This window comes from Protopterus annectens, chromosome 12.part0 (genome assembly GCF_019279795.1).
Source record: "Protopterus annectens isolate FY-2018-M chromosome 12.part0, PAN1.0, whole genome shotgun sequence".
Taxonomy (NCBI): domain Eukaryota; kingdom Metazoa; phylum Chordata; order Ceratodontiformes; family Protopteridae; genus Protopterus; species Protopterus annectens.
This window is the reverse complement of record NC_056746.1, coordinates 1070809827-1070833055: the sequence shown is the minus strand read 5'-3', so window position 1 is coordinate 1070833055 and position 23229 is coordinate 1070809827. Positions and strand designations below refer to the sequence as shown.

The 23229-nt window shown below is 38.7% G+C and overlaps 1 protein-coding gene across 1 annotated transcript; it reads left to right on the top strand.

Moving 5' to 3' along the window:
- Positions 1-22535, top strand: SDC4 (syndecan 4). Its single transcript, XM_044090086.1, has 5 exons — positions 1-318; positions 15643-15778; positions 16066-16130; positions 18046-18232; positions 18651-22535. Exons 1-5 carry the CDS (start codon positions 256-258, stop codon positions 18800-18802), a joined length of 603 nt encoding a protein of 200 aa, XP_043946021.1. The 5' UTR covers positions 1-255; the 3' UTR covers positions 18803-22535.
- The last annotated feature ends 694 nt before the right edge of the window (positions 22536-23229 follow it).

Sequence of the window (23229 nt, the reverse complement as noted above, 5' to 3'; positions counted from 1 at the left end):
CCGACAACACTTCATTGTTACAACTGGAGTGAGCGAGGAAGAGCAGTTGGGAAAGCAAGAAAAAGCCAAAACTTTTTTTGCATTATTTTTAACAAGAGATTGTCAAACGACAAGAATCCCAAGCCGAAGTAGATCTGTAAACACAGCTGCTGCGCTGAGTAGGACTGAAATCAAACGGCTAAAGCAAACATTTTCCTTTGTTTGTGACTGATTTTATTTTCTTTTTGCGTTGAACGTATTCATTCGCGTGAAAGAATGCAGAAGCTGGTGGTGTTGTTTGGTCTCGTTTATTTGATCTCTGTTATAACGGCAGAATCGGTAAGTATGTTTTGTTTCCCAAAATGTGGTATTTGATGTTTAAGATGTGTGTGTGTGTCTAGCTGATGGTGGGGGGGGGGGGGGGGGGGGGGGTATCGTGTAACGAGTACCTTAATTGCTGCTAACCCATTGTATAATCTAAAAGCGCCACTGGGACCATAAAACAACGGTGCCTTATACTGAAACCTTTTTACAGTGTTTGAAGGTCTCAAACCGGCAACGTTGTTCCTAGTAATTCGTGGTTTTGACTCCGTTTTTAGATCTGACCCTATGAGTACCTCGTAACAAGCAGTGGCAGTAGATGCCTCGAGTTAATAGCATTAATATTTTTTTAAAGTCCCTGATTATTTCTGGATTTGTCCTTGAGTGGTCGAGAGCGGTGCATCGTTTAATGCTTATGAAAATTTCAGCAGTAGGAAAGGAAAATGTGTGAAGTGTAGGTAGAGCTGCTGTTTTTGTAATAGCGACTTTTCCCTCAAATACACAGAACTGCATTATTAAATCCAAACAGTTGCCCGCCCTAACGTGGCACACGGTGTTGCAACTATACATATGTCACCAGGTTTGCAGTGGCCACCTCTCAACTGGCTGCCGTTTCGCATGATGTCCAGAATTGCACATCGGTTATGTAAATTACGTGGTTTTCCTGACTAACTTGATGATTGACAACAGTAAAAGTGATGGGCATTTAAGTTCCACTTGTCTGCATATCAAATTAGGAATTGCACTGAAATGTAGCAAGTTGTTCTAAGTTTCATTAGAGCAGTGACCAAATAATCCATGGATTTGTGCCCCCCCCCCCCCCATTATTTTTACCTTTGTTTAAAATTGTCCTTCAGAGACTGAGAGGGGTATGTACGCAATATATTCCTTCATGTCGTTGTATACCAAGTTCTGTCAGTAGCGGGGATAAGGACTGGTGTGGACAAAAGTATCAGTGAAATCTGTCTAAAGTTGCATGTTTATGTGTCACACATAATGTGTGAATACCATTCTAACTGCTGTGAATGTCCATTTTAAGCGTAGCTCATAGCCCGAGGTCCGGATTAAACCTAGTACCTTGCGTCTGTGAGATGAACACATTAATCATTATTTCAAGCCCCCCATTTAAAAAAGTCAGTGCAGGGGGGGGGGGTATACCGCCGACCTGGTGTGTGAAGGTGGTACTTTAATTATTTGGGGGGGCTGTAGCCTTGCTGATGTGTGTAGTCTTTTCATTGGTCGTTGTTACTGTTGGTGGTTTGGGAGAGTGGACTGTTTTCCACTTCTATAGCAATAAGCCAGTTGTATGCGTTTGCTTTTTAAGTTTTGGATACTTTCCCCCCTAGACTGTGTGTACTTGCTAATTTCTTGAGACCAAATTCCTGCACAGTATCCTATGTTAGCAGTCGTAAAACCTAGAGGTCTGTACTCTCCTAATCTTTAGGGCAAACGCGGTCAAATCTAAATGGGGGGGGGGGGGGGGGTGGCAGAAATTCAGGGACAATTTTTATATATTGGTCTTATAAATTTGTTACAATAACATGTATTGCAACAGTGAGTATCTTCCAAGGTCTGAGGCTCAAATGTATGCCATTATTTAGTGACTTCAGTCCTCTGATATGCCAGAAAACTACAAATTATATGAGGCGAAAATATGGCAGTTGAGAGGAGAAGAGTGACTTGGGTGGGAAGGTGGTTTCTTTAAATGTTATATTTACTGCATTTAGTTTATACTCGGTAAGTGCAGTTGACGTTTAAAGCGAGTACAGAATAATTTACTGTTGCTCAAGTTAGGCAGTTGCTACAACTGCAGGAAGGGTTCTATTGAAAAAAAAAAAAAAAAACAGAAAAGAAAATGCATTTTTCAAAAGATGCATGTCACATAGCTTCCAACTGTCGATATTTTCGCAGAATGTTCACAATTTTGCCACCTATTTTGGTCTGCGCCTTATAGAATTTGTGTTTTTTGGCAAGTCGCTGTAGATTGAGGCTACTTGGTAATGACGTACATATGAGTTTCAGACTTCATATCCTTCAGCAAATACAGTACTTAGCGTTGTTTGATCCCTGTAAATTGTTGTTGTTGCGTCTGGAAGTCGTCTGTGAGAGGCACGGAACTTAATCCTAAAATGGATGACGGTTTGGAAGGTTTGCAGTGTGCAGTAATTTGGGAAAGTGTCGTGTTTTTCTGACCAAGTTATCCAGTAGGTTTGCGTCACTGGACAGTTATTTTCCTCCAGCCGTGAGGATCGAGCAGAGCAACAAAACTTGCGTTTTTCTATATCATGGGGGGGGGGGGGGTCTTCAGATTCCAGGTTCATAATGTGTGTTTGATATGCCTGGATTTGTCCATCATTACGTAAACCATTGTGTCACTTTGGTAATGTCCATATTTGGCTCTATGTTCTTCCTTCCTTTCTCTTCATCCAGCTTGCAGCAAGCCGGGTGAGAGTTGATCAGATGACCACAGGCAGTACCTCTTATTCTTTAAACACAATAGTTCTGGACCAGACCAGCCAGTAATGGAGAGATAATGGCCCGTAATCAGGGGTATGTTTTAAACACCACTCGTAGAAAGTTGCTAGAATGACAAGTCTTGTTCAGGGATATAGCCAGATGTATGTGCACTCAAAACTAACGTTGCTGCCACATGACCCACGCATAATTTAAATTGTACTCTTCTCTTATAATGCTGTCTCATACGCATCGGAAAGGGGCACTTTATGTTCAGTGGTTGCCATTTACAGGCATAAAATGGTTATTTGTACTGGTCTAGTCTAGCCCTACAACACAACCATGCTTTGTATAGTTTTATGTTGAAAACAGTAATTTAAACAGTTCTAAATAACCCATGCTCTTTCCAAAATATACTCAGAAAAATGGACTCTTATGTCTAGCTACACCTTTCGATTTGTATTGGTATGCATTTTCTGAATGCAACAATGCCTATCTTAAGTGCGTTGCTTGAAATTCACAAAGTTTGTGAGGAACAACCAAAGACGAGGTAAAACACTTGACATTCCACAAAATTCTGGACAGTTGAAAGGTCTATTTGCGTGTTTACGGCAGTTACCTCAGCACATTTGTCCCCCATCTTGCTGCTAAGTGTAACTTGCTCAAACTTGACTACTGTGTTCCGGTGAGGTGCATCTTCTCTACTCTGCATGACTGCCACCTCCATGTGAACATAAAGTCGAGTTTGGGTTCTAGCAGCCACTACATTCCCCAGCTGTGCAAGGCCTTCCCAGGAAGGTTTGGCATAACAGATCATCTTTGTATCTCACATATACAATATACAGAGTCCAGTCTCTTATTATTGTCTAGTGTAATATTGCAAACTGATAGCCTATGTTTACCTGTGAGAACGTGGAGCACACAGGTGATATGGTTAGTTGGCACAGTGTTTTTAATACCCCTATTTATTTGAAAAGGAAGAGAGGGATGTACTCTATCTCTAGCATCAGCAACTTATTTACTCCTGATATGTGTTGTAATGATTCTGTTAGTCAAAAAAGACCCCTTTGAGTGTTACAAGGGGAGGCACACACAACTTATGCTACTTTGGGGAGTGTGGGTCAGGACAACAGCTTGGAACATGGTGCATGATCCCAGTTACAGCCTTGACTGGAAAACAACTGTTTCATATATAGAGAGAGTTGTGAATTCTACACTGCTTTTTTAACACCACAACATTATTTCATGGTACGTGTAATATTGTGTTAGAAGTAGAACTGCTACATCCCCTGTCACAATTAGTTGTGTATTAATAATGATAGTTTGTGTTCTGCACTAACACTCCTTTGGAGGTGATGGAAGACTAGTATTACATTTGAACAGTGCAGACAGCAATTTTGATCACCGTTTTCCTGTAAAGAAATTTACCTTGCAGTATCATATTCTTTTTTTTATGTTTAGCTGGAAGGAGATACAAATTAAAAGGCTGTGACCGCTAGTTGCAGCTGATTTATGCATGGAGTGGTTGGCATTGTTTAGTTTACATTTGGCTACCTTTGTACAGGCATCTGTTCCCTGATACCTTTATTGAGCTGGGGTAGTGTGGTGCAACCAGATTAGTTACATGACATAAGGTATAACCCTCCAGCAGTGCTTTTTCTACTACAGGAGCGCAGACAAGTCCCAGGTATCTGTAAGAACTAGTGCAGAGATGTACAAGTTCTGCTGCCCTGATGGTACGTGTTAGTATTCAGGATTTTAAGATAGAATTTGTGTGCAGAGAAGAGACATTTGTGTAAATATTTGCTAAGTTTTGCATTTATTGTATGTAGATTATGGGTGTTTTTGTGTTATTTTTTACAGCTTACTGTTAATTTAAAATGTGTTTTTGTGTATACACGTACATTTATTTTACCTTTTCCCATATGAAATGCACTTATTTCTTTCAGGTTACCCAGGTAATATTACAGAATATTGAGTTTGGACACTTTTCTTACAATGAAGACTGCTGTTCGTGGTTTTTAAATGCCACTGTTAAGTCTTGTGTATGTTTAGTACTTCTTCCACAACTCCATCAGTATGGACTGCTTGTCCAATAGGGGGAGACACGGTTTTAGAATTAAAACAAAATCACTTTCCACAAACTGGAAAACTAACTATATCTCTGAAATTGCCTTAATGTGATATAATCGATTCAACTATTACCACAAATAATTTTTCTATAAACATAAATGAAGAACAACTTCTGTTGTATTGATTTTGGGTGCAATTTGTCCAGTAAAATCTTACAGTTCTCACTTTAGGCATCTAAAACTGTGTTAACCCCTTGTTCTGTGTAGTTTCCTTGCTGTCTACATTGTCCGAGTCACTGATTAAGAATGCCCACTGAAGTTAAGTCTTCAAACTGGAAAACATCATTTTGGATGAGTTTTGCAATACTGATCTTATAGTAAGGCAACATGTCATACTTCTGTGTCCTGTAGCCGCAAAATGGGTGTTCTCAGAGTTCAAAAGAGCTGTTCAGTAGGAACCTGGGACAAGAAAAATCAAAGGTGATCACTATGTTTTGTAAAGGCTATGCTGACTGGCATTTCCATGTAAATGAAACTTTTTGAAGCCTACCCTGCATCATCCACACAAAAGGTCAGCATTGTTGGTTACATCAAAAGCGGTCCTCATCATTCAAGGGTCTGCATGCCAAGACGGGGCCTTGCCATATTCTTTCAAAGCACGCAGCATTTTCATTTCCCCCTTTCTTTCTTTCATTCATTGTTTTTTGCATTCTCTTGTGGAATGTGACCCCTGTTGACCTTTAACTAGAGATTTAACACAAATGAACAGATTTAAATATGTGAAACTATTTCATGAATAAGGAGAGGTTATAGAGTGTGAAGCTTTTAAAATAAGCTGGCCAAGCGGTGGTCAAGTCAGTACATAGACCCAGTTTTTACTTTACTTTTTTGTGTAGGGTTGTTGGTCTTGGAATGTTCCCATGGATAAGCCCCCTGTACCACCAGGATGATTCTGTCATTCTGTTAAACTGAGGTTGAGCATCTCTTTGTTGGGGGGCTGGGGGTTGTCTTAACACTCTGGCGGAGTGATAGTACTGTCTTGTGATGTGTAATAGACCAGCATGTGACAAAGATGGGACAAGCTTGAAAGGAAAAGAAAAATGCTTGCAGAAGTTTACCAATTTAATAATCTGAGAGTTCTCACTGCACTTGGTTAGCAATCAATAGGTAATTGGCAGAATGTTTAAAGCCGTCTTCATGCTTCCGTGCTTCCATTTGTTTTCACTTATTGTAGCTGCATTCTCCCTGCACACTTAAGTCTCAAAATTCCTTTCCCCTCATTTCTTTGCATGCACACATATCTCAGCTATGTAGGAAGTCCCCTTTCTGTTGTTTTGACCTCCAAGCTGTTGACTGTTGCTGTCAGTGAACACAGTGCTATTTGCTGAGTTTCTCTGGAATGCAAGACCTTTAGATTAAAGCGTGAAATAATTTGCACTAGAATAAGCCTGTGTTGCCTTGACTGGACTAAGTTCAATGCCAGTGAATGAGACTGAAACAGCCTGATTTTTTACCAGGATGCAATAATGGCTACTCCCATTACTGTCCTCTGAGCTGTAAAAATCCTGTTAGGACCAGGCTTGCCAAGTCCGATTAAATCACGTTATTTGGGGGGGGGGGGGTGCAATGTGATGGTTAGGAAGGGAATTCAACAATTTGAAATTGTTACATGTTGCATGCCATTTTTTTTACACAGTTTTGGTCCATTTTAGAAACTGCACACCACTTTTTAAATAGTCTGGAGGATTACCTAGTTTTTCTTCCCCTTTTGATAATGTCAGTATGAAAATGTGTACCTTTAAGCCCAGACACACAATATGCAGATCTTCCTCCTTGTCTGTATCTCTGTGTGTGTGTGTGTGTGTGTGTGTGTGTGTGTGTGTGTGTGTGTGTGTGTGTATGTGTGTGTATGTGTGTGTGTGTATATTTATATAATATATATATATATATATATATATATATATATATATATATATATATATATATATATATAACATGAATTCTATTGCAGTCTTGTTTTCCATTTTCCTTGCAGTTTAGTGGACGATTATTTCAGTTTTCCTGATATTAGTTTAAAGTATTTATTGGAGATGGTACCAGCCCAAACCATTTTCTTTCAGTGCAAGGGGCATGTACTCAGTTATTTGTGTATGGGGGCGAGGGGCAGTGAATGTAGTTTATGTTGTTTTCAGTCCGTCAGATGTCTCATGGGTTTTGTAGAAATGCTTCAGATATGCTTTGTATGTATCTTCAAATAAGTTCAGGGTATCCATAATTTCTTTTAATTTATATTTCTTCATAACTCTTAAGTAGTTATTTATTGTATCATAACATATGGAAACACCCCCCCCCATCTCGTCTTTTTACGAATACTACAACAGCTTGTGCTATTACACGGATTAGTCAGTTTGTATGAAAAACTCACATGACCTGAGTGTAGTAATTACACAAGTACAACTTGTGAAAACCCCTTTCTAGTGTATATCTAGAAATGACAAAGTGTCAACATTTTGTCTGTTTTTTTTTTTTTTTTTTTTTTAGTTAATCTATGCTTCAGAACTTCCAGTCCAGGATTTGTCACACTTGCAGTGGCTTTTGTTTTATGCCATACTTTGACCAACAGCTACATACTACTTCCACTACCTTCAAAGATGTAAAAATGGAGTTCAATTCCACTGTGTGTTTGCATACATTAGTACAATTTTGTACATTTCACAGTGTTTAGGACTCTTGTTTTGTATACTTGCCTTCTATATGGGCACAGGCTCTACTGTGAGTGAGTTTAGAGGTGAGGGGCCATAGTTTTCAAGTACCAAATTCTGTTCAAGCCTTAAGGGCAAACGTTGACCAGCTTTGCATTGTTGCAGCTGTGACAAGCTTTGCATTGTTGCAGCTGTGTCTAAGCTTTGAGAAGTTTTTTGAGGTTCTTTGCTGAAAGTGTCATGCATGTGTTCACTTCTGGTTTAAAATATAATATGCAGAGGTATCAACTTTTCTAACATTATGTTTAAGTAAACATTTAGTACTCTGTAAATGTGTTTGTGTACTTGAATTTGTGTTCCTGCAGCAGGGACAGATAAAAACTGTGCCAGGAGTGTGTTTGGTCATGGGAGTTTTCTTATATGATAGGGTTCTGCCCACTTAGAGTTAAGCTTTTGGTAATAGGCTTGCTGGTTGTTTTTAAGTATTATTACAGATCATGTGGAGTTCTGCTTGTGTGCGCTGGGATGTTTCGTTAAACCCTGAAATGCATACCGCCATGCAAATTGGACTTGTTAGATCACAGATCCACAAGTGATACTACTTTAATTTTTGAAAGAGTATTTTCTGTTAAAAACAACAAAAAAACAGTACTTTCGTATCCTTTCATCTTGTGTGGGGTGAGAATGTTGTTGACTCGTAAGTGATAGTAATGTACCACACGAGTGGCTTCCTCTTTCAGATGTTAATTTCTTCTTTGGTTTACAGCTACTGTCCAATTTGGGACAGTACTAAAGAGCTAGCTGTCTGTACTGCTGTTACATGTAACATTTTCTAGTGTCTGTATAATTCAGTTGCCAAGTATGATACTAATACTGGGGTAAACGGCACATCGTATTCTTAAAACTGAAAACCAAGAAGTGCTGTGTTGGTTCCCAGGGGCCTGAATCTGTGCCATTGGTCATTTTGTCTTGAGAACGACTTATTTCATGTACCAAGCATGTTTAGTTCAGGATGGATGAACATCTGCATTTTGTGTGTGTGTGTGCGCTTGTGTGTAAACATGGGTTTAATGCAGCCCATGTTCTCATATTGGTTAAGGGACATACAGTCATTTGTGTCTATGTGGGAGTGTAAAGATGACTGCTAAGTTGATAGTGCCTCCACATCACCTATGAAAAGTGGCACTTGTACCTAGTGAGTTTCAGTGGTTTACAAATAAATAAAAATATGTATGTTTAGGCCAAAATGACACTATATGGACACATTAATTACAGAGATGCAGTGACAGCTTAATATTTTGTCATCGAGGGTGGGAGGGTGTGTGTTAAGTCAGACAGATTGGTGTTCAGAAATTATTTCTTTCTTTACATTTAAGACATGTTTGGCTGAAGTATGGCAATAGCTGTGGTTCTGACAAATGTCAGATGTAAAAGTCTTTTGATTTATAGTATTAGTATTGGACTCAACTGCAGTGCATGTGCACTGCCTCCCTTGGGAAGTTATGCAGTGTACACATTTGACAGTCTCCGTTGTCCCTAACAAGTGGCAGGTAGCTGATTAATATGAGGGAAAAATGCTACAGTTTGTGTTCTGCCGTTTGATTGCAAAATCCACATTACCATGTTTTATGCAGATAACTTGCTCTACTGTCTTACATACGCACCTCTAGATTTTTTTTCCAAACACCTATGTTTCTGTGTTCTGGTAAGCATATAAAGTGACAATAGTCACAAAGTGAGGAGCTATCAGTGGAAGAGTTTCTTTTCCCAACAAGGAAGTTCTTCAGCAGTTGTATGAGTAGTTGAAAAATTTGTGCTACTGTTTATAAGATGCCTAAAGAAACTCAGCAGTGAGTGTGGCAGAAATTTTTATTTATTAGGGGACAAGTGCACTTAAATGACATTAAATGGGCCTTGTACTTTTGAATAGAGATGGTTATTACAAACTAAACTTTTTTTTTTTTTAATGACTGGCATTTCGTTTTCAGAGCAGGTGTGGAGCTTAGGAATGTAGTAGTGCCAGATCTCCCTATGCCACAGGCTTATAACTTAAATAGTTTTAATACCTTTGTTCCTGTGTGGTCTTTTTTGTTGTTTCTTGTGCTCCTTTACTTTTGTAAAACTTTTTTTTTTTTAAGTTTTAGTTTTTCACTACTGACTGCAGATCGTGTATCTGCAAATCTTCTTTGCATTTGAAGATACTGAATTGCACTTTTTAGCATTTATGACAGCTCTACTTGTACACTTGCAGGGGTGGGCATGCGTGCACACACATGTTGCATGTTTCTTTGTCACAGTTTTTTTTTTATTGTGTGTGCCTTCACAATGGATAGCTGATGACAGGGTATGTAGTGATAAGCCATTAACTGATCCCCTGGTGACTTGAAAATTTCAACTGAAACCAGGTGAAAAGTTTTAGGTTCTGTTTTGTCTGCATATCCTGTTCTTGAAAAATAATTTTTTTTAATTTTGAGGATAGAAAAGTCGCAGAAGAGGTCAGTATTTTCTATTAAAAACATAACTTATGAGAAAATTGCTGAGTGTCCTTTCGCGAACTGTCTCACCTGAACTAAAAACAAATGGTCATAGTGAGAAGGAAGGAATGTTGTAAGGTGAGACAGGAGGCACATAAGATGTGGATAGGGGCCACATAGGAAATGGTAGAAGGTGCATAGATTGACATGAAGATGCCATGCTTCAGGATTTCTTCACTGAAGGATTTTCACTGGGGAAGAAACACTGAATAATTTTTCCAGGGTAATTTTATTCAAAAAAGCCTGTTATGTTAGCTCTATAGAATCCCTGGATTAGCCGGCCTGTGTTCTATGCACACACACAGTTAACTAGTACCATGTGACATGTATCCAGCTGATGAGCAACTGGATACGCTTGCTTTTTTCCTTTGAGGATGGTTGTGCAGAAGGATAGATCCAGTAGCTTGTGGTGAATCCTAAAAGTTAGTATGTGGCACATATAAGAAAGAGTAAATATAAAAATTGGCAGTAAAGACACAGTAGTCCCACTTTTGATGCACTGCTTCCTCGTTAATCCAACCACTTAATTTGCAACCCATAACACATCTCACTGGTGTTTAAGGTCGGTCCTCAGAACCCCACTCATAGTAATGGCACTGCCATCCTTTCACAACTTAGGCTTTTTTATGGCGTGTGCTTCAACAAGGGCAGTCCATGCAGAATCTTACCACCTTCTGCATTGTTGCTAAATGTGAATACATCATGTGGCGGCAGTGAAGGGTGTACCTCTGAAAGTTTAGATAGCAGCACCTGCTTTTTGAAATCTTCTGGTCACATACCAAGTAATGATCATACAAGACACTGTTAAATGTGACTGGACATCTGTTCTTTAACTGCCTGATGCATCTTTCTTGGTCAGCTCATCAGCAGAAAGGACAGAGATCAATATGGTTTACATTCATAGGTTCATACTAGGCTGTCTGCCCTAGGGCATTTATAAGCCTAGCCAGAGTGTGTGTGGCTTTCACCACCCCTTAGGATGAGAATACTATACCCATTAGTTTGCTGTGCCTCTGTCCAGCAGTGACACAGAGATGATTCCCAGGGTAAACCTACGATCTCCCATCCACTCGTCAAGATTTCTCTTCAACAGAGTCAGTGAAGGGGCTCTGCCTCACATGGACTGGGATTCTGTTCCATAGTGTAGGGAGTCTCTGGGTGATGAATCTGTCCCTCCAGCACGTCCTATTTATATCCGTGTTGAGGTTTAAGTCTCTTGCTCTCGTGGCTCTGGTGGATTTGGATTTTTTGAGGTAGAGCATGTCCATTAATTCCGGGTTGGACATGGCCTTGTATGTCAGGCACAGATCACCTCTGAGCAGACGGTATGCGACTGAATAGAGCTGGAGTATTTTCAGTCGGGCAGCGTATGACATATGTTTGAGCCCCTTTATCCTTTTGGTGAGGAACTTTTGGGGTCTTTCAAACTGCTGCAGGTGTCGGGTAAGGTACATTCCGAATGGGGCTTTGTACTCAATCATTGGTCTGATAAGTGAAGAGTACAGGTGTACAATGACCTCTCTTGATCTGGATGTGAATCCCTTCATATTTGGACTCTCAGAAGCCCTGTATAAGTGTAGTCATCCTCCCAGTCCAATATTGTCTCTCAGAGTTGTGTTCTTCACTGCAGGATTCACATCCAGATTCATCATATTGATCTCCGTTGCAGCAGCCGTAGCTGTACGAATCCTGCCATCTTCTAAAGCTTCAGGGCACCTTCCGTGTGCCTAAACTGTCTGGCAGTTCAAACTAAGCTGACTAAAATACAGGTTTGAGTGCCAAGTCCTTCAGAGCTTTACTGCCGCTGGAGACTACACTCCTAAGGCTTTTAAGGATTGACAGTCTGCTTGTGATATTCCTTTGCTGGGCAAATAAGTTCCCTTTGGAGAGAAAAACCTTCCATTCAGTTAGTTTTGTTGATTATTAATACTTTCTTCAGGAAGGATATTTTAAAGCTGTAAGTTTGTGTTTTAATGGACGGCCATGAGACTGTATTTTGCTTTTTAACCAGATCGTTCTTTTTTCCTGTCAGTTGAAGTTACTCAAAGTATTAAAAATATTCTTTCTGTGAAGAAATTGTTTTTAGTTTACTTTTTGGGGATGGTAAGTATTTTGAAAGTGTTTTTTACTGTGAAGGTAATCAGAAAATCTCCTTAAGATTTTCTGTCTTGATTTCTAATTTTTCTGTGGGGTTCTCTAACCCCTTATTCAAATTTGGCATAATGGCAAGGGTGATCCAAAAAGCTAGGGACACTCCAACTTGTCAGTTTGACCATTTAAGGGACTTTGTTCCCTCTTCTGTCCTTCCATCTTGGTAGTCCCTATCCCCTTCTAGAAAGCCTGAATCTCAGTTTTTCTCTTTGGCTTCAGATAGTTTCAGAAGTTCGTTCATCAAGGTTATAGATGGCAGTTAGGGGATATTCTTCCTTGCAAGAAGGTTATTCCTCATCCACTAGACCAGACTCTTATTTACACCTGTTCTTCATTGCAGGTTGTGATAGAATCAGTTTCTCCTTCCCAAGTTTGAAAAAAGGAGGTACCAGTTATGAATCTTTTTTCTTAGAACTGTGTCAGAGATCTCTGACACAAGCTGCGATTCAAAAGTCCTTTTTGACTCTTCACACAGGATTGTGAGGGCTGCGGTGGTGCAGTGGTTAGCATTGTCGCCTTACAGCGAGAGGTTCTCCGGTGCGATTCTTGGCTGGAGTGCCTTCTGTGCGGAGTCTGCATGCCCTCCCCCGCAGTTGAGTGAATTGAAAGACATGCAGGTAGATGCGAGCGTGTGTGGGTGTGCCTTCTTTGAAGGTTGGGTGCCGGGCTGACAACTTGACACCATAAAAATTCACTGCCAATCATTAGAGGACCGGAGTTCTGCTGTGGTGACCCCTAACCAGGAAAGCCAAAAGACCCAGGATTGTGTTCCTGGGGTGTAAGCTGAACACCTCAGTTAAAAGAAATCTTCTTCCACAAAAAAAAAGTAGGTCTATATGTAGTTCTGTGTCTAAGGTTTTCCACTCAGACTTCAGTCACTGCGAGGGAATACCTGTGAATTTGGGTCTTAGGGCATCTATAATTCTCATAATAACCTTGGCAAGATTCCACATGAGAGACACAATGGTACCTGAAGTCTCTTTGGTCCCAACATCAACATCCCATATTTCAAATCCCAGTGCTGTGGGTTTGTCAGTAAAAAATATATATATACTTGGTGGAGACAGCAAATATCCTTTAATTCTGTTTCCCCCTTATCCTTCCCTTTTATAAAGAACTCTGTCATTGCAGACATCTCTGACTTTGTTTGGAGCCACCTCTTTCAAGGTTTTCTCATGCCAGAATGTTTTTTAAAAAAAAGGGGAATATGTATGGGAAAGAGTAGTGGAAGCTAGGTTAAGAAGGGACATGATAATTAGTGATCAGCAGTATGGTTTCATGCCGAGAAAGAGCACTACAGATGCGATGTTTGCTCTGAGAGTGTTGATGGAGAAGTACAGAGAAGGTCAGAAGGAGTTGCATTGTGTTTTTGTAGACTTAGGGAAAGCATATGGCAGGGTGCCTAGAGTTGTGGTATTGTATGAGGAAGTCGGGAGTGTCAAAGAAGTATGTAAGAGTGGTACAGGATATGTACAAGGGTAGTGTGACAGCGGTGAGGTCTGCGATGGGAGTGACGGATGCGTTTAAGGTGGAGGTGGGATTACATCAAGGATCAGCTGTGAGCCCTTTCTTATTTGCAATGGTGATGCGGCAGGTTGACAGACGAGATCAGACAGGAGTCCCCGTGGACTATGATGTTTGCAGATGACATTGTGATCTGTAGTGGGAGTAGGGAACAGGTGGAAGAGACCCTGGAGAGATGGAGATATGCTCTAGAGAGAAGAGATATGAAGGTCAGCAGGACTAAGACAGAATATATGTGTGTGAATGAGAGGGAGGATAGAGGAATGGTGAGGATGCAAGGAGTAGAGGTGGCAAAGGTGGATGAGTGTAAATACTTGAGATCAATAGTTCGGAGTAATGGTGAGTGTGGAAGGGAGGTGAAGAAGAGAGTACAGGCAGGATGGAGTGGGTGGAGAAGAGTGTCAGGAGTGATTTGTGACAGACGAGTGCCAGTAAGAGTGAAAGGGAAGGTCTGCAAGAGGGCAGTGAGACCAGCTATGTTATATGGGTTGGAGACAGTGGCATTGACAAAAAGGCAGGAGTTAGAGCTGGATGTGGCACAGTTAAAGATGTTAAGATTTGCACTGGGTGTGATGAGGGTGGACAGGATTAGGAATAAGTATATTAGAGGGTCAGCCCTAGTTGGAAGGTTTGGAGACAAAGCCAGAGAGGCAAGATTACGTTGGTTTGGACATGTGCTGAGGATGGATGCTGAGTATATTGGGAAAAAGATGCTAAGGTTGAAGCTGCCAGGTAACAGGAAAAGAGGAAGGCCTAAGATAAGGTTTATGGATGTGATGAGAGAGGGAGGGCATGCAGGTGGTTGGTGTGGCAGAGCAAGATGCAGAGGACAGGAAGAAATGGAAACAGATGATCCGCTGTGGCCAACCCCTAATGGGAACAGCCGAAAGAAGATGATGATGGTGGGGAATATGTACATTACTTGCTGAACAAAATAGAACTGATTCAGCACATTGGTTCAGTAAACTGTAGTGACCCACACATATTCACTAAGGTGATAAAAGCATCTAGCATCTGCACTTTTTGTTATTTCTTTGCTTTGTCCTGAACCTAATTTCCTTAGTTTTCAGTGGGTGGTGATTCAATGATAAGACGTAGGTTCTTGCATGGTTTGTACCTCAGCTAGTTCACTTTTGACGTTGCATACATATTTATACAGTGTCTCATTTAGTGGTATTTGTTTCATCAACACAGGTCTCAATTTAATAATGCTAGCAGTCATGGCTGTTCTGTCTTGTGTGGCTGGCAGTTGTCCCTCTCCCTTCATATTTTAATGGTCAGGTAGCATTTTTAGCTGTTGGGCTCTTATGCAGGGATATTAAGGACTTTTTTCACTAGGTAGATGAAGTGAGCATTAATAATTGCTGAATCCATTGAAGTTTATTTCTGGTGTTTTTAGGTGCAAATTGTTATAAAGATATTGCTTATTCCTCAATGAAAGGTGTTGTGTATGATAATAGCAGTAGTTAGAATCAGTGACTGTAGAGATTTTGTTTTTGTTTGCTGATAACTGTTCTGCTGACATTTACTTCCATCTGTGGTTGAAGCCATCCACATCAAGGGGATCACTGTAGTTTACCAAAGTACAAAACAAGAGTTGGTGGGTGGGTGGAGGCTCTTGTTTGTAAACCCCATAACATTGTTCATGTAGTAACAGAACAGTGCCTGATTAATTGATATTTACACATCTCCCTTCCCCCAATTGCTGGACTCCTTTCTGTCTGTGACTTTCACTTAGATTCTGTAGCCTGGAACTCCTTGATCACTGTTTGCGCCCTCAGATCCAGGGAAACGCAACAATGAACTGGAGTCCATTGAGTATTTTATCTGGTGTATTTGTCTGTACAGTGCACATCAGTGCCTTATATTAGCTGTACTCATTCTTTGTTTCATTTTGATTAACAGGTGAGAGCAACAGAGATCCTGCATCCATCAGAAATGGATTTGGATATGGCATCAGGGTTACCTGATGATGATGAAGACAGGTTTCCTGAAAGCTCAGAAGAAGAAGAGGAGGAAGATTACTCAGGCTCTGGAGATGGTAAGTAATTTGCATTAATGGAGATACTGAATTTGTTATGTCAAACTGTATATGAGTCGCAGAAACTGTTGTGTTAGTGGCTCCAACCAGAGAATGTTCAGGCTTTCAGGAATGGCTATATATATATATATATATATATATATATATATATATATATATATATGTTATTTTTTTAAGTTGATCCAGTCTTCTTTAGGAAACTGTTTAATTTTAGTAATGTCAGCATACTTTGTTTATTTCAGATTTACAACTAATTACTTTTATTTTCCTTTTGTTTGTGCGACTAGATTATGATGACAGTGAACAACGATTCGAGGAGGGAAAAGATGTGCAAGAACCCACATCCACAAAGGTACTTAAAACCCATAACAGTACAACTTATTGTGTTCAATGTATGTGCTGTTTGCTACTTGTGACCAATATTTAGCTAATGGAATAGTCACTGGAAGGAGCCTCCAAGAGTAGGAGAGAAGCAGCCTAGGCCAGTTACAATGTTGCACCTGTAAAAGACTTGTAGGCTCTGTGCTACAAGTGGATATACTGATAAATTGAAATTTGCACATGAGTGGAAGCGTGGTAGGGCAACAGTTATGTAGAACTTGCACAAGGTGATGTTGGGTGGGTGTTAGGATGCATTCCTTGTCAGCAGTATAACTCTATACCAGTGATATAGATCTCTTCGCCAGCACTAGATGTGAGGTACAGCAGAGAGTCGATTATCCAAACTAATTGGGACCTAGGGTAGTTCAGATAATCAAACTGTTCAGATAATCAAACATACATTGAACCGGATAAAAACTTTTAAAATCTTGTTTTTTCTGCATGCAGGGAATACACTTTTCAACCATTCAGGGATTCCAGTGGACAGTAAATAATATTTTTCACACAAGAGCAGGCTATCAGCTCAAAAAACATGCAAAAGCGAATATATATAACTTTTACATATTCAAACTTTATTATTTTTCCTACCCGAAAACTTTGGAAGGCTGCATTTGGATAATTGGCATTTCTGATTATCAACGTTCGGATAGTCGACCGTCTACCATAGTGTTGAGCCTGGGGGAGGCTAAGGCAGGTCTGATAGACCTGGTGAACAATGAGAGGAGCTAGTGGCATCTGATGGTTAGCTGTGAGGTGCAGGGGGCTGAATGTGTTATGATAGCTAAAGGAAATAAGGATAGTTTTTTTGTGACATCAGCATGTGTATAATTGTTCATTTCTGTCAGCTGGTGTGGTATGTATTGGCTTCATGTTAGATTACATTAGTAGCATTTATTTTTACACAAATTACCAGGTTAGACCCACTAAAAATGTCGTAAGGGTGGTCTTTGGAAAGGCAAATGTATTTTGGAGTTGGTAACCATCTTGCTATGAATTACACAGTCTTCATTTGAAGATTACAGCTATTAGCTATAGACATGCATTTCATTCATATGTCATTATTTTTAACCACCTACCTGGTATGGCATGGCACTTAATGTTTTTGGAGTACTTTAAGGCTTGGATTGATGTCCTCTGGGAGTGTAATTCTTCAAATGATTGCCTGTTTAATCCTAATCAACAGGTTATGAAGCAGTAGAATGTATCCTGGCAGTCAGTGAACACAGGGTAGAAGCTAGGCTAGGACAGGATGCCAGCTATTTGCAAGTAATGCACATACAGTCATTTGCACATAGCACATACACTGCTATGGGCGGTTTGAAGGCTCTCGCTTTCATACCTGTGGCATAGCTTTAGGAGATGGAAAGAAATTGTAATAGTAGATAAAAAAAAAAAATAGACGTATAGCATATAATCATATAGTATACACTGCCACTGGGCCATGCGACCATTTACACCTTGCTAGTACCCAGCCTTAGACCTTGTCTAGGCTGTGTCTGGTGTGATCACATTTTGTATTGTTTGGTGGGAACACAATCTCAACAGTATTGTAAAATTACATTGCAAGTAGAACCAAAATGCTAAGCTTAAATTACTTCTAAAGATAGCTATGTAAAGATGGTACATTTCTTCTTTTCGGTGTTAGAATTTTCTTTTAAGCAGAATTGGTTAATTGCCTCTTGTTTGTTTCTATGGTATATTTGAGTTTTTATGTGCGCCATAATTGAGTTCTTACTGTGCCCTTTGGGCAGGTTACAGTCATCAGTATGAGATGTGAGATATTTTTCATTGTTCGTTATTTAAGAGAGAGGTATTTTCTTTGCAAAGTTGTTATTTGCCCGGAATTATTGGATTGAGAAAAAAATGTTTGTTATTTCATGTATCAGGTACCTGAAATGGACAACAGAATCCCAGATGATAATACCATAAGAGTGGACTCCTTTGATGACAGTGGTGTAGAAGGTAACGAGATTCCAATTAAAAAATCTTCAGCTTCAGAAAATGAATCAAATCAGATCCCCATGGCAAGCAAAGCCAATGAAAGCATTTTTGAAAGAACAGAAGTTCTTGCAGGTAAAACTATTTCATCCTCATTGTTATTTAGCATTGTGCTTTCATGTGTTTCAGTTCATTGCAGATTGATTTACCATGCACTAAACTAGCTGCATTCTTAAATCAGTCTAGAATTCATTATTACTTGCTGTCATTGACATTCCATTGTTGTGTATGAAAGCTGTCTATTTAGCTCATTTGGGATGAACTAATCATAAGTTAAGACTACATGACTGACTCTGCATTTATATTGACATTTAGTCTTTCCTCTGTCTACCATGAATTAAATTTTAGTGTATCAATTGTAATGTGTATTGTATATGGTCTGCAGTTAGTGTTTTTAAAATCTGTTGTTGCAGTTCAGAAAGGAATTTGTTGCTGATTGTGTGTTTAATGATCTTTATTTTATTTTTTTGTTTGTTTTTGTTTCTTTCTGTAGCCCTGATTGTAGGAGGAGCAGTGGGCCTTCTGTTTGCTGTTCTTCTTATCCTGCTGTTAGTCTACCGCATGAAGAAAAAGGATGAAGGCACCTACGACCTTGGCAAGAAGCCAATCTACAAGAAGGCACCCACAAATGAGTTTTATGCGTAAATAATTCCCAAGTGTCTGACTGCTACAAACTGACATTTCTGCAGCAGCATTTGTTAAAAAGAGACTTGTAATACAAATGTGCTGCTCATATGCCATCTGCTTGGTTTCTGCACATGTTTTCCCCTAACCATATTTAACTGGTGAAAAATAAAGAGAGGAACAGTTGTGCTGTTCGTACAAGTCTTGGTGGATGCCATTGAAAATGAAACATGTCTTGGAAGTGGCATCAGAAATACTGAAAATATTCAGAGTGCTCTTCCATTAAATTAAGTCCAGTTTGATGGCATATATTTATTTTTCTGCTTCTGTTTCAGAACAGTATTTTTAATACTCACTGGTTTCCAGTATAAGCTTTTGTGAATGAAGCTGCTTTTAATGCAGTTTATAAAACACATGCTACTGAGATAAATTTACAATCCACATCATTTTTTGGTATGATGCAGTAAAGATTACAAGGAGATGAAGCAAATTGAAACGTAGATCTGATGACTGCATTTTATATGTTATATAATGTACACTATAATTCTGTAATGCGTATATTACATGTAAACACATAATGAGAAGAAAAAGAGCCCGTTTTTGTATAGGGTCTCTTATTAACCTGTTAGCCAAAGAAACTTTGGTTTGCAGATTAAAACAGTCCAAGAAGTGATGCGTTCTTCACAAACAGGCAATGTTTGGTATCAAATCAAATAATATATATGCATGTATGTTTTTGTGTGTGTGTGTGTATAATACACACACACACACACACACACACATATATATATATATATATATATATATATATATATATATATATATATGACAGATTTCTTTCATATGGAAATATTTTTGTAGTATTCACATCAACATGAGATGTTCCTTATGAACGTCAAATGTTATATAGTCCACAAAAGGGTAAAGGGAGTTCTAACCCTACAGAGACTTTTTAAATGTCATGCAGATCTGCTTATGTTCTACAGTACCCCAATGTACAGTTTCTAGATGTTTAAGTACTTTAAATATAGTATTATCCATGCAGGTACACAAAAAACAAATTTATGTTTGTGTAATGTTTAAACGTTTGTAGAAATTAGTTTTAATAATAAAGTGCTACATTTTAATAATTTAACTTTGCTAAAATTATTTTGATTGTCTTTCATTTGTTAGCCACCTTTCTGTACTGGGTATTTACTTCTTAGATGTATATTGTGCTATAAAAAAATCATACCCTGAAACATAAATCAAATTATTTTATAAAACTTTTTTAGGTTGAAATGGTTTTGTATTAAATGTCAATTTCTGTTTAGCAGTTACTGTACGACATATCTATATAAAGTATGTATTTATATTTTGTAGAAAGAAAGATGAGACAAGGGCCTTGCTTTGCATTTTAATTTATAGTCTGACACATGGCTGCTTTTCACAGATGTGCTTTTTGAGGAACAAGTTTTGTAAGGTGAATAAGACGATAACACTAACTAATGCCGTGTGTAAGATATCTCATTCACGCTTTTGTAATAAAAAACTGCTTACAGTTTCAGTCTCTAAATTAGAATTTTTGAAGTTGCTTTTCTTAAGTCATATCTCTAGTAATTGAAAACTGAATTATGAGCTTAGTGCATTTTATAGTGAACCTGTTTGGTCTGCATTCAGAAGAGGATTTATAAAGGAGTAACATGTTCTTTATATTTTGAGAACTTTGGTGCTGACATCTCCTTAGCATGTCGCCACCTAGGTTAAACAAAACATGTTTACTTGGCCACCTCTTCCACAACACTACCTTTCTAATGTTGTTGTATAAACTGAGCTGTATTCATGAATGAACAAGAGTAATGGAAGTGCTAAAACTGACAGGAAGTGGCAGTCTGTTTTAGGGGTACATGGCTTTGCAGTGCTTTTACAAATGTTGCACTTCATAAAAGCATTAAGTTGTAAATCTTCAGAAACATCTGTAGGAAAACATAACTTTGTGATAGGGTAGGGGGTTTCATACAGGCCAGTGCCTACCAGAATTTGTACAGTTTTAAATACATGCAGAATTTTAATGAAAGTCTTTGGTGTATGTTGGCACTTTGTAGAAAGTTGCTACACTGTATGCATAGGTTACTTGACAGATGTGAAAACAAGTACTTTTAATGAATAATGCTGCCCTCATTAAGGGTTGGATCGTTGCACAAATCTTTTTTTTTTTTCTTAAGAGCAGGTTACCCATTTGTCTTGTATCTTAATGGGACACAAAACTGAAGACTTGTACGTAGTTTAAGGTTTACTGTGTATGGTACATTAATTCCCTTATATGAATAGTTAGGTTGATATTTTAAATGTGTGCATACAATTTCTGAAATTTCCTGCATAGATTTGAACTGTTGAACATGTAGTCTGCTTCTTTGACTGTCCCTGATACAGAAATGTATTCCGACAGTGTATAAAATATTTCTGTTGCGTTTGTCTTAGAAAGCATTGGACCAAACAGAATTTGCCTTCTTCTCTGTCTTCCAGATTTTACTATAGCCGTTGATAACATCGGCCTCTGAAACAAAACTTAAGACTGTGATGGTAACTTTAAAGAACTGTTTAAACAAGTTTTGTTCTTAGCAAGTATGTTTTGACATAGCTAGTGTACAGTAAATACATTTTATAAAGTGCAGGAAAAAAATATTTTGTTACAGTTGGCCTTTGTTTGCCAAATTTGGTATGTTAAGCTAGTATAGTGATACCTCACATTACTCATTAACCAACATTTTCCTGTAGTCAAGACCGTGAAATACACACCTTTGCAGGTGTCTTAATTGCATACAGGTCTACAGTTCAACAATAGAATATGATTATTTGTATTTATTATGAATGAATAATTGCACACTTGAGAAAGTCGTGAATAAAATGCTGTCTGCCAAGTGCCTTAAATGGCTTTTAAGTTCTCCAGCAGTTACAGAGTCAAGGAGTGCCTTGTCAGAATTTTTAAACATATTTTAATCTGAACATTAATATGCAGGGTGTTGTGTAACTGTGACCCATACAGTTGCTACAGTGTGTTCATATATTAACATCTCACCAAGCAAATGTTCAGATTTTTCTGGACAAGTTTATGGTATGTGCTAATTTAATACCTTGAAAAAAAATTCAGTTATCCAAGCTTTTATAGTCAGGGAGGGGGACCAGTTCCTTAAAAAATAAGGTGCTGTATATTTTTATGTTCTTGTGGAAATAGTGCCAAAGTTGTTTATATAGTGTCTTGTTTTCCGACGACTATTTACAAGTCTGCCTTTGTAAGAGGCACAAACACATACTTGCTGGTTATGCCATTATACATGTAGAACATAATGTTTTAGATTTGTCTTGTCATTTTCAGTCCTTTGGACTTGAATCTAAAGTCTGATTTTAAACTAATGTGCCTCAGTAGTGTCACCTAAGGGGATCATACTTTCTTAAAGCCCCATTAGTCCCCTTCATATGTCTCTAAAAAGAATGAATATTGCTGCTTTTTTATTAATGTATTCAGGAATTTTTCTTTCCGTTTCTTAAGAGAACTATGAAAAGTTTTATTTTGGTATCATACTCAGAAATGTTCTGATTTGGTTAATTGTATGTATATACTGCTCTTATGCCTTTTTTCCATTGCATTTGGAAGTGGAAGAAAAGATTTCACTTTCTGTTGAGGTGTCTGAACAAAAGATTTTTTCTGTATATATTATTATTATTTTTACTTGCTATTACAGAGTTTATTGCAATAAACTGCTACTCATCGTAACCATACTGTGTCATTCTCATCTGTGATAAGTTAAAATTTTAAAACCAGTGATAGAAATTAATTTGTAGTTTTGGCTGCATGATGTTTTTGCTGAGTTCTGAACTTGAAATTAACTTTGTTTTTTACAAGACAAAAGAAACAGACCAGTCAAGCGCAGTGATTTACATACTCAGCAATTGTACAATTATATTGTGATACATTGACTACTTTCTGAGAAAGTGCTTGTTGACTAAGATGTGCCCACTAGATGCAGGTTTGCATTTCTGTGTTGGTTCTACAGATGCTCCAGCACCGGCTGCTCAAATTCCACTACCTCGCAGCCAGTGACCTGAGTGGCAGTAACATCTTCTGACCAGCTGCTTGCACTCTAACTTGAGTGTGAGTTCCTTGACAGAGCTGCCACACCATCTGCTATGTTCTAATCAAGTAAGTGGTGGAAAGGAGTGGGGAGAGTGCTATTAGGTGGATGGGAGGGAGAAGATGATTTTCGGTTTAGGGAGCAATCCGGAATGTGAAGGGGGGCTTTAGGTTTAGGGATCAGAACTCTAGGGTTAGGGAGGGGTAGAGGATTTTAGGTTTAGGGAGGGATGGGAAACTTTAGAGTTATATACTGAGTGGCAGTTTATAGGGTTAGGATCAAGGTTCTGGTAGGTTTAGGGAATGATACAGAAGACAAGTTCCTGGACGTTGGAGC

What these genes read in the sequence shown, in the direction of transcription:
- SDC4 (XM_044090086.1), top strand. Translation starts at nt 256, where the DNA reads ATGCAGAAGCTGGTGGTGTTGTTTGGTCTCGTTTATTTGATCTCTGTT. An exon ending in CTGTTATAACGGCAGAATCG is followed by an intron (nt 319 to 15,642) that starts GTAAGTATGTTT and finishes TTTGATTAACAG; the next exon opens with GTGAGAGCAACAGAGATCCT. An exon ending in TTACTCAGGCTCTGGAGATG is followed by an intron (nt 15,779 to 16,065) that starts GTAAGTAATTTG and finishes TTGTGCGACTAG; the next exon opens with ATTATGATGACAGTGAACAA.